Source organism: Rana temporaria, chromosome 1, assembly GCF_905171775.1.
Source record: "Rana temporaria chromosome 1, aRanTem1.1, whole genome shotgun sequence".
NCBI lineage: Eukaryota > Metazoa > Chordata > Amphibia > Anura > Ranidae > Rana > Rana temporaria.
This window is the reverse complement of record NC_053489.1, coordinates 441976667-441990532: the sequence shown is the minus strand read 5'-3', so window position 1 is coordinate 441990532 and position 13866 is coordinate 441976667. Positions and strand designations below refer to the sequence as shown.

At 47.1% G+C, this 13866-nt stretch overlaps 1 protein-coding gene across 11 annotated transcripts in view; it reads right to left on the bottom strand.

Annotated features, from left to right (window-relative positions):
* PTPN13 (protein tyrosine phosphatase non-receptor type 13) overlaps positions 1-13866 on the bottom strand; it is a 350570-nt gene that overhangs the window by 182204 nt on the left and 154500 nt on the right. For 8 of the 11 annotated variants that reach the window (XM_040326640.1, XM_040326643.1, XM_040326655.1 and 5 more), the window contains exon 4: positions 9715-9807. In XM_040326640.1, the coding sequence (XP_040182574.1) occupies positions 9715-9807 (93 nt within the window). The remainder of the gene's footprint in view (positions 1-9714; positions 9808-13866) is intronic. The other 3 variants (XM_040326645.1, XM_040326669.1, XM_040326674.1) reach the window with 1 other exon arrangement.

Here is a 13866-nt window from a genome sequence, read left to right as displayed (position 1 = left end):
AGGCCTATTAAACTGAAAGCCTTCATTACTGGCAAAGGCTACCCAACTGCTCCAAGCTGTGGAGTAACACGACCAAGTCTTAGGGGCCAAGGAGCCCCCAATAGCATCCATCACTGCACTCAGATCATCTCCCACAGATGGGCCGTGCACGGAGTGCCATCCACGTCCGCCTCTGAAAGCAAAAGCTGAAAACGCACCACCTGGAAACGCGATGGAGAATCCGCTATGTTATGCAATATCCCCGAAACATACTTAGCCTTTAACCAAATGTTGAATTTAAGGCATCTAAAAACCACCTGACGCAAGATCTTGATTACAAACACTGAACTGGATGAGAGACAATTCACTACGTACAACACACCCTTGTTATAGGTTTCCACCAATATCCTTCTGTTCGCGAACTCTGAGCCCCACAGCTCCAAAGCCACCAATATTGGAAACCACGTTTCTTGTAGCACCTGAACACACCCAAGCATCCTGCCACGCCGCACAGCACCAGTGATCTCCAGATGGCACCAAAGCCTCTTGAACCAGCCGCATCCGTGAACAAACAAAAGTCCTGTGCTACAACAAATTCAGCCTGAAAAAATGACTTGCCATTATAGCAATCAAGAAAACTGGACCAAACCCTCAAATCTTCTTTCATAGGGTTAATCTGACATGATCCAATGGGAATTTCAAACCTGCTATTGCCAAGTAAAGCCGGCGTGAAAAAATTCTGCCAACTGGCATGATTCTACACGCAAATGCCAATACCCCGAGGAGCGACTGCATTTCCTTCAAAAGCGCCTTTTTCTTGTGCAACGCTGCCGTAATTAGCATCTTCAATTTCTCCAACTTCGCTCGTGGTAACTGAAATTTCATCCTGTGGGTATCTATCTCAATACCTAAAAATTCCAACGTTGAGCTGGGCAAACAAGTCTTTTCTTCAGCCAAAGGTACACCAAACTCTGATGCCGCATACACACGATCATTTTTCGGCATGAAGAAAACGTTGTTTTTCAAAAACGTAATTTAAAATGATCGTGTGTGGGCTACACATAATTTTTCAGGTTCTGAAAAAATTATAAAAAAAAAAATTCGAACATGCTGCATTTTTAAACGTAGTTTTAAACGATGTCGTTTTCCGGGTTGTAAACAATTATCGTGTGTGGGCTAAAACAACGTAAAATACCCGCACATGCTCAGAAGCAAGTTATGAGATGGGAGCGCTCGTTCGTACCGTTCATAATGAAGTAAGCACATTCATCACGCTGTAACAGACAAAAAAGTGTGAATCGTCTTTTACTAATACGGAATCAGCTAAAGCAGCCCAAAAGCGAATGGAACTTCCCCTTTATAGTGCCGTCTTACGTGTTGTACGTCACCGCGCTTTGCTAGATCATTTTTTAAAAACGATGGTGTGTAGGCAACGTCGTTTTAATGATGAAGTTGGGAAAACTTAGTTTCTCTTATCGTCCATGGACGGACACAGCTCCTTAAATCTTGACAAGTGGGTTATGTTCCCTGTTTACAGGAGAGGACTAGGCAGAAACATGTTAAATAGTTAAATACATGTTACATTAACAGAGTTGAACAGCCCCGCCCAGGGGGCGGTCCCTCCAGACATAACCCTCCTCACTGCAGCTTGCAGCCTCAGTTTCGTTCTGCCTAGCAAAGGAGAAGGACGTATGGCTCCCTTTGGGCCCAGCGCCCTGAGGAGAAATTTTATTTTATTTTACTTTACTTTTTCTTGAAGAATCTTCTTTCAACTGTTGGCTGAGAGACAGGCTGGATATTATAGATCCTTGTAGTCTACTCAGTCCGACCAGCAAGCGTGGGCACACCTTTGCAAAGAGGCTTGGTCTGCCACGCCATACCTCATGACTCCTGAGGTGGCCGGTGAGCTTTGCTCCGAGGTCCACATATGACTGAGCTGTGGTGTTGTCTCAATCACAGTGGACCGGGCCGACAGCTACCTCCATTGCGGTTGTAGGTCTGTCAGGAATGCGTCAGCGAGTCCTCGCTCGGACGGGTAAGTACAGTCCCTCCTGCTTCGGTGGGTTGGTACAGCTGGGCATTCCTGGGGTTTGGGGGTCCCTTCTCCCTTCCCTGCTCCTTTCCCTTGCTGCATTGCTAACATTGCCGCTGTCAGGGGGGAGGGGGCCTTCCTGAGGGGACTGTGTTATCTGGCCTGTGCTTTTTCTTTTTTGTATTGGGCTTTCCTGTGAGGTAAAAAGCCTTGTGATGAGCACAGATGTTTATGATTATACTTCAGCAGACGCTGACTGATTGGTGACACCTGTAATGGTTTTGCTTTTTATGCTGTATCTGTGACTTGTCCTTAAATAAAACAGCCCTATGAGGCTTTTCCTGTTTAAACACAGGTCCCTGCAAAAGTTACCTCACGGTTCTTTTCCTCACAGGCAGCGCTGGGCAGTCTCCTCCTGAGGGAGTCCCCTGGTTACCCCTGGTCAGCGCAGCAAGTGGGTGAGAGGCCCTGAATAGGGCTCTAGGAGCTTTTGTCTATTTGTATGGACAGGTGTGCATATTATAATACACACTATGTAAATATTGGAGTCAGTATCTGTGTCCTTCCCCACATGCTGGTGGTGGCAGCAGGTGTTAGCACCTGTGATTCCCACAGAGTTTTTATTGTTAGTCCTGGACACAGTTTGTGCCAGGGTGGGGGTGGACTGCGGGCGGGCGGTAAAAGAGTGCCCCCTTCCCCCGTTATCCCCTGGGGAATGCTCTGTTATGGAGCCATGGACTAGGTACCTAGTTAAAAAAAAAAAAAAAAAAAAAAAAAAAAAAAAGGCAGAATAAGGCATTTATGGGTGCGCTTTTTACTGCTGCAAGGGACTCTCCTAAGCTGCATAGTGCAGCTGGGTTTCCGCCGAGGGCTCGGTCTTTTTTGGATCACACAAATCAGACCGCTGTGTAGGTTTTTTCCTTCTGTGCCCTTCTTTGATAACTTCTGAGATGCGGAATGAGAAAAGCCACTGAGGGCTTTTGTAGTCCCTCACCGCCGGGCGGGAACCCCTACTTGTATGGATCTGACTGATAGAAGATCCGAAGTACTGACCCGTTCCATGTTTACCATGCTGGGGTCTGGCTTGCGGCCTATTGTGGCCACTACACTGGGGTCTCAGTGGTCGCTGGCGCTATTTTTTTGGGAGATTTTTCAATTACATTGAAAACTCCCATTGGCGCCCATTTTGTCGTAGCCACGCTATGGCGCAGCTTACATTGTGCTGGCCTTTTTCCTGTGGCCGCGTTCTGAACGCTCGGCGGCCATCTTGGAGTAGTCCTGACCCCTAGTGCTGTATACAACTCACAGAGTGAGCATTTTGCACCAGACAGTGGAGGAGCACCGACTCTCTCCTGAGGTTATTAGCCTAGCGGACCAGCTGGTCCAGGGCCTCATATAGGTCTGTGATGCTTCATTGAATGCTGCGCCCTTGTTATCCAGGGCGTCTGTTTCAGAATGGTTTTATGCACACGGTGGTGTAGTGCTTAACTCCATTACTTGGCAGCAAAAGAGTCATTGGTTCAAATCTGCACACTGACGCCAATCTGCCTGGAGCTTGCATTGTCGCTCCCTGTGTCTGTGTGGGTTTCCTCCGGGTACTCCGGTTTCCTCCAAAGACATGTGTGCATACACCTACATAATATACATACACACTATGTGTGTGTGTATTATTTAGGGGCAACCCTCCCAGGCCGTCAAAGGCCCAGCTGGGGGACTAATCTGTCCCTGGGTGCATAAGCCGATCACGCCGGCACCCAAATCCTGCCAATGTATATAGCCTTCCCTCCCTGTCTCTAGGTGGGAGGGGCGGCTTGCAGGTTCACAATTCAGTGAAACCTCCCTGCTCTACGACTAGTGGGTCTGCGAGGTGGTCTCTTCGGAGTACTAGATAGGGTTTCCTCCTATCCACAGAACAAAGTTCTGTCCTTGTGTCTTCCCCTCCCGGCACGTCGGTCTGCCTTGGGCAGTGTGGGATTTGCTAAGCTGCAAGGTAATTTTACCTTTCCTGCAGGACGAGAGTTTTGGGGTTTTCTATGGGCCTCAGGCCCTAAATACCTTTGTGAACGTCGGGTAGTTCCGCATGGAATCCATTTGTTCGGTGGTAGCTGCGCTTCATCCGGGGGATGTCCTGACGTCCTCGGACATCAGGGACGCATACATGCATGTCCCGTTTTGCACATGTCACAGTGTTTTTTTCTGTGCTTCGTGATGAGAGAAGGGTCTCTGTCAGCCTGTGGCCCTCCCTTTTGATCTGGCGTCAGCACCATGGGTTTTCAGCTAGGAGCTCGCACTTATTTGAATTTTGTTGGGACAGCGAGGCTTTGCCTCATTGGCTACTTTGACGACTTTCTTCTGAGAGCAGCTTCTGTCTCCGACCTAGTGGATAGGTTATTCCCATTCAGACCCTCCGAAGATTCGGGTGGATGTTAAACGTTTAGGCCAGAAAGTGTAGCTCAGTGGCAGCAAGCCTGCCCTACATGTGTGCGACCCAGGGTTCAAATTATGGGCATGCTAGGTTCCGACTCAGCGTTGGAGTATCTAGTGTTGATCCAGACTCCTCAGTGGCAAAGGTCCTTCTTCCCCTGGAGAAATTGCAGACTCTTCAGTCTGTGGAGAAGGTATTGGCATCACACAATCGGTCTTCTCTCCGGGCGCCTGCTGGTTCATGGTCTGTGGGTAGCCTACTTCAAGGTGGTACAGTATTCCCAGTTCCACACCCTGGTTTTCCAGTGGAACTACTGTCCAGGTGGTAAAAATCTCTTGTCTCTGAAATCATTAGATTCCTGTGCGCCACCTAGTCAGAGTCTCTCTGAGTTGGTGACAGAGATTCCCGACTCTTCGGTCCGGGAAGTTGTTCCTTCCTTCCAGTGGTCGGTGTTTACGACGAATGCCAGCTCACGGGTTGTGAACCTGGAGGTTCACAAAACTGGGGGGTCCAGTCGGCCCTGAGTCGCTGGACTTGCGTGGACCTATGACCACACCTCCTTGAATGTGTCTGGTCTCGGTAGCTACCCAGGGTCGGGCCTGGCTAGTGCCTGGTGGAAGACCGCCTGGGAATACCAGGTGCTGTCTACTGTTCATTGTCCTACTATTTTAGGCGATCAGGCTATGCTTCTCCTTGTGGTCGACCAATCTGGTTTCAGCCGGACAACGCCACGGCCGTGGCTTCAGTCTACCATCAGGTATGCCGGCAGGCAGACTACTGGAGTCGCCAGATGCTGGACCAGGGCGACTGGTCTTTGTGCTTGGGGTGTTTCGGCTCCCTTGCAGGAGGTGAGCCTCACATGGCATGGATCTCCTGGCAGCTTGTCTCCGCCGCAAGGGTGTCAGTTAGTGGCCAGGTCTAGTGATCTTGTACAGACGCGTCAGTCGCGCTGGTGGCCCTGTGGGGTCTGTATCGGTGATTTTTTGCCATTCCTCCATGGTAGTTGCTTCCTCGGCCGCTCCACAGAGTGGATGCTGAGGAGATCCCGATGATTCTAATCGCTCCAGATTACTCTCGGCGTCCTTGGTACGCTGATATCGGGCGCCTGGTAGCGGAGGCACCCTGGCGATTGCCAGGGCAGGAGGTTCCTGTCTCAAGGTCCCATACTTCCTCCTGTTGTACAGTCACTGACTTGCTTAACATGGTTATTGGAAGCCAGACTTTAGGTGACCAGGGTCTGTCTGACTCGGTCATCTCAACAGGGCACCGTAGTCTTCTTCCGGAGGATCTACCGTCGCACCTCTCTTGGTGCGAAGGGATGGAGTGACGTCCACGGGCGTACTTTCAATGTCCAGGGTCCTGCTGTTTTTAAAGCTTGGATTGGATCTAAAAATTGCTTAAAGCACCGTTTGGGGGCAGATTTCAGCCTTGGCTGTGTTCTTTTAGTGGCCTTTTTGCGGCCCGTTCCCTGGTGGGTCCCCTTTTTTTGTGTGCAAGGGGTTTGTCATATACTTTCCCCTCTTGGCCCATCTCTTCCCCCATGAGTTTTGACTCTGGTGCTCTCGGTTCTTCAGGAACCTTCCTTTTGGAAACATCAGAGAGATTTTCTCTTGACACTATCTCAGAAGGTGGCCCCTTTAGTGGCCTTTACCTCTGTTAGAGGGGTTTCTGAGTTGGCGGTCTTGTCTTGCAAGCCGCCATGCTTGATCCCCCATAAGGATTAGGTGATGGTGCGCCCGCGACCTTCCCTTCTTCCGAAGGAGGTTTCGGCCTTTCATACTTTAGGCGTGGTACGCGCTTTGCGGGTATACCAGCCTACTACGGCTCCATTTCGGAGCTTCTGACTCTCTTTTGTGTCGGTGTCTGGTCCACAAAAGGGCCTGGCGGTCTCGTCGACCACCATTTCTCGGTGGATCGGGCAGGCCGTCATACAGGCCTATGCTCCTAAGGGCGGGCCCCCCTTTCCGGTCACGGCACTTTCGACCAGGGCAATTGGTGCTTCCTGGGTTTTTTTTTTTTTTTTCCCGACATCATGCGTCGGTCTCACAGGTGTGCGAGGCGGCGATTTGCTCGTCCGTTCACGCTTTTTCCAGAATTTACATGGTTGCTGTGAGTGCATCTTATGATGTTTTTTTCAGCCGCTAGTTTTTGCCGGCGGCTGTTTAAAGTTGCACCTCCTCCGTTGAGGAGCTCTGCTTGTTTTGGGGTGAAGTTAAAATTGTTTTTACTGATATATTTCCCACCCCTCGTTTTTTGACACTGCTTGGGGACGTCCCACTTGTCAAGATTTAAGGAGCTGTGTCCGTCCATGGACGATAAGAGAAAATAGGATTTTTTGTACTCACCGTAAAATCCTTTTCTCTGAAGTCCATGGACGGACACAGCTCCCACCCCTCCTTTTTAGGTTTGTACTGCTTGTTACGAACTGAGGCTGCAAGCTGCAGTGAGGAGGGTTATGTCTGGAGGGACCGCCCCCTGGGCGGGGCTGTTCAACTCTGTTAATGTAACATGTATTTAACTATTTAACATGTTTCTGCCTAGTCCTCTCCTGTAAACAGGGAACATAACCCACTTGTCAAGATTTAAGGAGCTGTGTCCGTCCATGGACTTCAGAGAAAAGGATTTTACGGTGAGTACAAAAAATCCTATTTTTTTGGACATGTTGAAAAACAACGTTTTTTTTCATGCTGAAAAATGATCGTGTGTACGCGGCATAAGGACATCACCTGAAATGCTGTCAACAAATCAAAACAAGCACCAGAGTCCGCTGGACAGACAAATAAAAAATTGTTTAAATAATGCACTATACTGTCTGACCCAGACCGAATGCCCAGAGCCCAGTGAAGAAATGTGGAAAATTATTCAAAATACGAACAAGACATCGAACATCCCATAGGGAGACAAAAAAATAATGTCCTTCAAAATAAAAACCCAAAGAATTGAAAGCCGCTGGGGAGACTGGCAAGAGCCGAAACGCTGATTTTATGTCCGCTTTTGCCAACAAAGCCCCCGGGCCAAACATCCTGATCTTACCAATCGCTTCTTCAAACGTGGCGTAGGACACTGAGCACAAATCTCCATTAATGTCATCATTTAGCGAATCACCTTTAGGAAAGGATAAATGGTGTATTATACGGAATTCATTTGGCTCACGTTTAGGCACTATGCCTAAAGGGGAAATTCAAAAATTACTAAAAGGTGGGTGCACAAAGGGACCCGCAATCCTCCCTTCCCCTAATTCGTTACATAACTTATCCCTTACCACCTAGGGAAACTGAGCTACGGAAGTCAAATTCCCCACCAATTTACACCCGACTCCTGAAAAGGAAGGTAGCGGAAAACTTTGGGCAAACCCTTCCTTAAGCACACAAGCCTTCTCCTTGTTTGGGTAGATGTCCAACCACGGGCACTTTTTTTCCAGCCTCACTGGCGTGCAGGCTTTTGGAAAAAAATATGCTGTGCCTGACTAGGACCTGCAGCGGCATTTCTTCTAAAACATTTAGCCGCCGGTTGCGCCCCCGCACAGACTGAACATTCGTACTTGCAAGAATTATTCCAGCGGCATTGACTGTCATTAAATGCGAAACAGCAGCCCTTTCTAAAGGCTGCCGTGGGCGGGTTAACCGCAGGCTGCCTGGGTGCTACTGGCTTCTGTGGCAAGATCAGATTGAGCCACAGGCCCACATCCTTCATACCTCACCTAAGTGACGGGTGAATAGACCGTTTCTGATGAAAGGATTCGTCATAATAAAACCACCCGAGGCCCCCAAAGTATTTGTATGCTTCCAGGATATGATCCAAATGCTAAAAAAGCCCCCCACACCTGTCAGGGTGCTTCTCCGCCATTATGCCAGAATAAATGCAAAAGGCTTGTAGCCAATTATTAAATGTTAAATGTTAAACGTCTATCCTCCTCAACTCTCTCCTCACCCCTCCGGTTTGACTTAACCAGAAAATCCTTGTGGGCAGGTAGGAGAGAAAGAATGTCCACATACTCCCCTTTCCAAAATTTTTCCTTAACAGCAGCATTTAAATGGTATCCTAAAGGGGACATTGCGCAAGGCATGACATCTTTCATATACGTTTCTGGTACATTGACTCTGGCATGTAATGACTCAGGAGCTGACCTGTCAAGCTGTAAAACATCATTCAACATATTACTGTGCTGAGAGGAAAAGCTGACAGGGAGAGCAGGCAGAGCAGGAGGAACAGAATGATTCACTGGCATAGAAACTAGTGAAGCTGCAGGCACAGCAGGTGCTGTTTTAGACAGAGACTGAATCAAAGAGGAGAGTGAAGCCACTAGACCAGACAATACCTGTAGCTGGTTTAACTCGCCCACTGCCGTAGGCTGCAAGGCTTGCTGCTGAGCCACTTGCTCCAGCAGCGCAGAAGGGACTTGTCCATGCCCTGCTTGTGAGCCAGGCACATGCAGCGCCTCTGCGCTCTGTGTTCCCTGCTGAACTGCAGCCGGCTGATGTCTGGGAGACTGTGCCGCAGTCGCTCTTCCCCTTGTGGTGGGTGCTGTCTGTTGTGGCTGGACACGCCGACCGCTTCTTCTAGCCAGCGACTGGGAACACGTCGGCCTCTTCTGGCCGCCCCGTGACGTCACGCCTCTGCCATCTTCACTCGGCTCCTCCTGCGGCATACGATGCTCTTTGGCTACCGCCGTAGCCTGCGCTACACGCTCGGGCGGCACACTCCTCCTTGCTCTTGCATATGGGGCGGGTTCAGGCTCTCCCCGCCTTGCCATCGTCGTTAGCAAAGTCGCCTTCCTCTTGGTCCATAGGCTGAACCTCTTCCACGGGCGCTGACGCTAGGCAATGCCTCAGCCAAGCCTCACCTCCTGCACCGCCCGCCTTCTCCACCAGCTGCATAATTAAGGCTTCCATCAGGTAGAGAGGACTGCACTTTCCAGAGTTCAAATTCTCCTTGCTGTCCGCCGGGAAAGAGGAAGTACCCCCGCACCTGCTGGCCCTTTTATAACCCCTCCCGGCACTTCCTGAACTTTTCCTCAGTCCCCATTGGTTATTCCTGCCTAGCACTATCTCGACCCCTTAAAGGGGCAGGCTCCTCCCAACTAACTTCCACACATCTACACTGTTAATTAACCATAAATGGGATAAATAAAATAAAAAAAGGGGGGCCGCAATCTCGAGAAAGTGTGGCCCCATAATGTGACCCCTTTTCTCATTCAATGGATTGTGACCATTGAGCAGTAACACACACACACACACACACAGAACAAGCAAAAGTGTAAAACCCAGCAATGATGTACCTTTGGACATAGATCATGTGGATTTACCTGGCTTTGTGGTACTTCATAATCTGCTCCCCAATATAAGGTCATTCCAAGGGAATAAATGTGAATCTGCAAGAAAACAAAAACAACCACATTATTTTACATGCAAGTCTTTTGGACAGATTTTGCATATTTACCACTTCATAATTCTGTAAAAATTTTACATAACGACTTTTTCTAAGTGTATGTTTATTCAATCAATTAATAATGACATAATATTAATACCACTCACTCATACAAAAACAATCAGTTGATCAACTTGGCTACAACCAGCCTGTCTGATTTTTCATGTCTTTATTGTCAGTGGCTATAGCTGCTAGCAATAATCACTGTGTTGTCCCGGTAGGCCCTGAATGGCCACTATGATCGTTCTTATGGTGTAGGGCAGGGATAAGCAATTAGCGGACCTCCAGATGTTGCCAAACTACAAGTCCCATGAGGCATAGCGAGACTCTGACAGCATCAAGCATGACACCCAGAGGCAGAGGCATGATGGGACTTGTAGTTTGGCAACAGCTGGAGGTCCGCTAATTGCTTATCCCTGGTGTAGGGAATCACCGGCTGAAAAAGACAATATCTGAATAATGCCTATAGTTGCAGACATCATTCAGATATACCTGCTCAAAGTCAAGGACGTCACATGACAGCCGGCAGGCAGTGGTTAATACTGCCTTCTTAGAGGCGGCATACAAAGTGTTGCAGTGGTATTGGGTTTCAGCACAAATTGCCCATGTCAACCTGACCTCTAGCAATTGCCGTTTCCGGGGATGTGGCCATTGTTGGGATGTAATTCACACCTGGCGGGCCTGCCCACGCTTAGTGAGTTTCTGGTTCCGAGTGTTTGGTTTGTTGTTTTCTATGTTTGAATGTCCGTAAAGAGGCCAAATTTTCACCATTACATTGCCCTATCTGGGTTTGTTTGCGCGTCAACAGAAATTGGCAACCTGTTTATAGTGGCCAAAAAGGACGATCACTCAAGCATGGAAAAAAAGAACAAACAGTCCTGTTTTAGGAAGTAAAAAAACGCTCGACTTCCATGATGGTCAATGAACAAATGTCTAGTACAGTGTTTCTCAACTCCAGTCCTCAAGGCGCCCCAACAGGTCATGTTTTCAGGCTTTCCATTATTTAGCACAGGTGATTTCATCAGTTTCACTGCCTTAGTAACTACCACAGCCGTTTCAACTAAGGGAAATCCTGAAAACATGACCCGTTGGTGCGCCTTGAGGACTGGAGTTGAGAAACACTGGTCTAGTATACTCAGACACGCATGCCATGATCCTTCGAGTTTGTGAGCCATGGCTGGCATATGCCTTCCCTGAACCCCTTCTGGCTAGTATGGATCGGCTCCGACTGGTTTTCTGGGTGATCCCGTGCCCCTTCTCTCTCTTCCCCCTACCCCACTTTTTCTTATTCTCCCCCTCTTATTTCTCCCTCAGTTTTGCTTCTCTTACCAGGGCTCCAAGCCCTTTTGGGAATCTGTTAGCAATCAAAGACGATCTTAATGCAGGGTTAATGCATTTTTTTGTCCTGGTTATTCCTGCACTTATGGGGGTTACCCCAAATTACGTATGCAGCGCTCCTCTGTTTATGTTGTATTTATTTTTATGTTTCTTATGTGCTAGTTCTAGCCCCTGCGTGGGCAATCTAGGTGCCTTTGACATTGTTGTACGTTTAACATCATTTCGGCAAAAAAAACGTATTGAACCATAAAATACAACATAAATACACTGCAACACATTACATCACTTCCAAATGTCTATTCTGTCGCACAAGAATTTTCATAACTTTAGTAAACTTCATTGAGACTAGAATGCAAAAAAAAAAAAAAAAAGAGACGGACGGACAATTTGTCCCATGAGCTCATTGTGTGTACGAGGCATTAGTTGTCCCTCTTAGGTCTGATGTATAGTTTTTTTTATTACTAGAGAATGTGCGTTTGGGGCTGCTCACATTAGGAAAAGTTGTTGCATCTGTGCTGCCAGTGCTTCCTAATAAACTTGAACAGGCTTCCTGCATGCAGCAAATAAGAACAGTGAATTCAAGTGCAGTGGATGTCAAACATTTATTACTGAAAATTAATTATAAATGGCAACTCGCATAGAAAAACAGATAAAATATGCTTATTAAAGACTTCGGCCTGGTTCACACCTATGTAGTTTGCATATTCCAGTCGCATTTTGCATTTTTCAATACAAGTTTTTCATCCATTGAAGTCGCTGGACCCAAAAAAAAAAAAGTTCCTGGCCCTCTCCATAAAATGCATAGATGTGAACATGGCACATAGGAAACCATGTTAAATGGACTGTAGTGTGTTTCTTCAAAACTGAAAACGTACAAAAAAAAAATGTATAGGTGTGAACCAGGCCTTAATGGCTACTCTTAACTGAGGAAGCATTTGAGCCGCAGCCATCTTATGCCATACATGGGTCGAATTTCAAACAAACTTTCTTTTAAAAATCAGAAGTTTTGTGATCTGATGGTTTCACAATTGGATTTCGAAATTTCACAAACAAAGCCTTCAATCCCACCTCATGTTGCTATAGAAAATACATTTTCGTAGCCGGTAATCTTTTCTTGTGCTCATGCGTATTTCTATTTCAAATATATTTCTCTTTTAAGATTCTCCCATCCTTGATTAGAAAATCAGTTGTTTTTCCAAAAATTCCCAACATGTCCAATCATGCAAATTCGTTGGCCACGCAAAAAATGTGCTGTTGCTCCGGCCCAGTAAGGATTAGAAATTAGAACGAAAATTCTTAGGAAAGATTTTCAAAGGAAAATGCTTTCGGAATTTGTATGGACAGCCTTAAGCATACAGTTGTGTGCATACGCACCTGTTGAAATCGTTCTGAAGAGTGATCCTCCACTCCCCAAGAGTGACCCTCCAGAGACCAGGAAGTGGAGTATATATTCCAATGTCTTCATTTAGGCCACGGAGAATGGGAGTTTAAAAGTTTTTCCCAGAACCTCTTGAATCGCTCTTCAGTGAAGAGTTTATGTCAAACAGAATCAAAAGCCCACACACCGGCCTTTGGATGATTTTTCTTGACCCTGCTTAGTGTTCAATCTTTAGAGTAAATAGGCTTGACAAAGAGCCGGGATGCTTTGAAACGTATAGCCACACCTCCCTGGACACCCCTCGACATGTGATGTAATTTTCAGCTTGCTTGCATTCCACAGATCCTCCGCTTTCTAGTTTCCGGCCTACCACAGACACTGTATACAGCCTGGACCGCAGCAGTGATTGCAGACTCCTGACATAGAGGTTACTGCACAGCAGACCCACCATTACCTATGACACCTACCGTTCATCTCGCATTAAAATCGAGCTGCCATTTTTTTGCGCTTAGGTTGGCGCCACCATGGTGTCTTCGATTTTCCAGGCCTAGTCAGCTACCAGCTCTGTGGGCTGTTATGGACTGGATCCTGGTGCTTTACCTTGCTGAGATCCCCATCCATGTTGATGAGCATATTTTAACCACTTCCTTACTGGGCACTTAAACCCCCTTCCTGCCCAGAGGACTTTTTGCGATTCGGCACTGCGTCGCTTTAACTGACAATTGCGCGGTCGTGCGACGTGGCTCCCAAACAAAATTGACGTCCTTTTTTTCCCACAAATAGAGCTTTCTTTTGGTGGTATTTGATCACCTCTGCGGTTTTGCGCTATAAACAAAAATAGAGCGACAATTTTGGAAAAAAATAAAATTTTTACTTGTTGCTCTAATAAATAGCTCAATTTTTTTTTTTATTTTTTTTTTATCATCCTCAGTCTAGGCCGATACGTATTCTACATATTTTTAGTAAAAAAAAAAAAAAAAAAAATCGCAATAAGCGACTGGTTTGCGCAAAAGTTATAGCGCCTACAAAATAAGGGACAGAATTATTATTATATTTTTTTTTTACTAGTAATGGGCGCGATCTGCGATTTTTATTGCGACTGCGACATTATGGCGGACACATCGGACACATTTTTGGCACCATTCACATTTATACTGCAATCAGTGCTATAAATATGCACCAATTACTGTATAAATGTGACTGGCAGGGAAGGGGTTAACACTAGGGGGTGAGGAAGGGGTTAAATGTGTGTCCTATATAGTGTCCTGTGTGGGGGGGGGGGGGGTG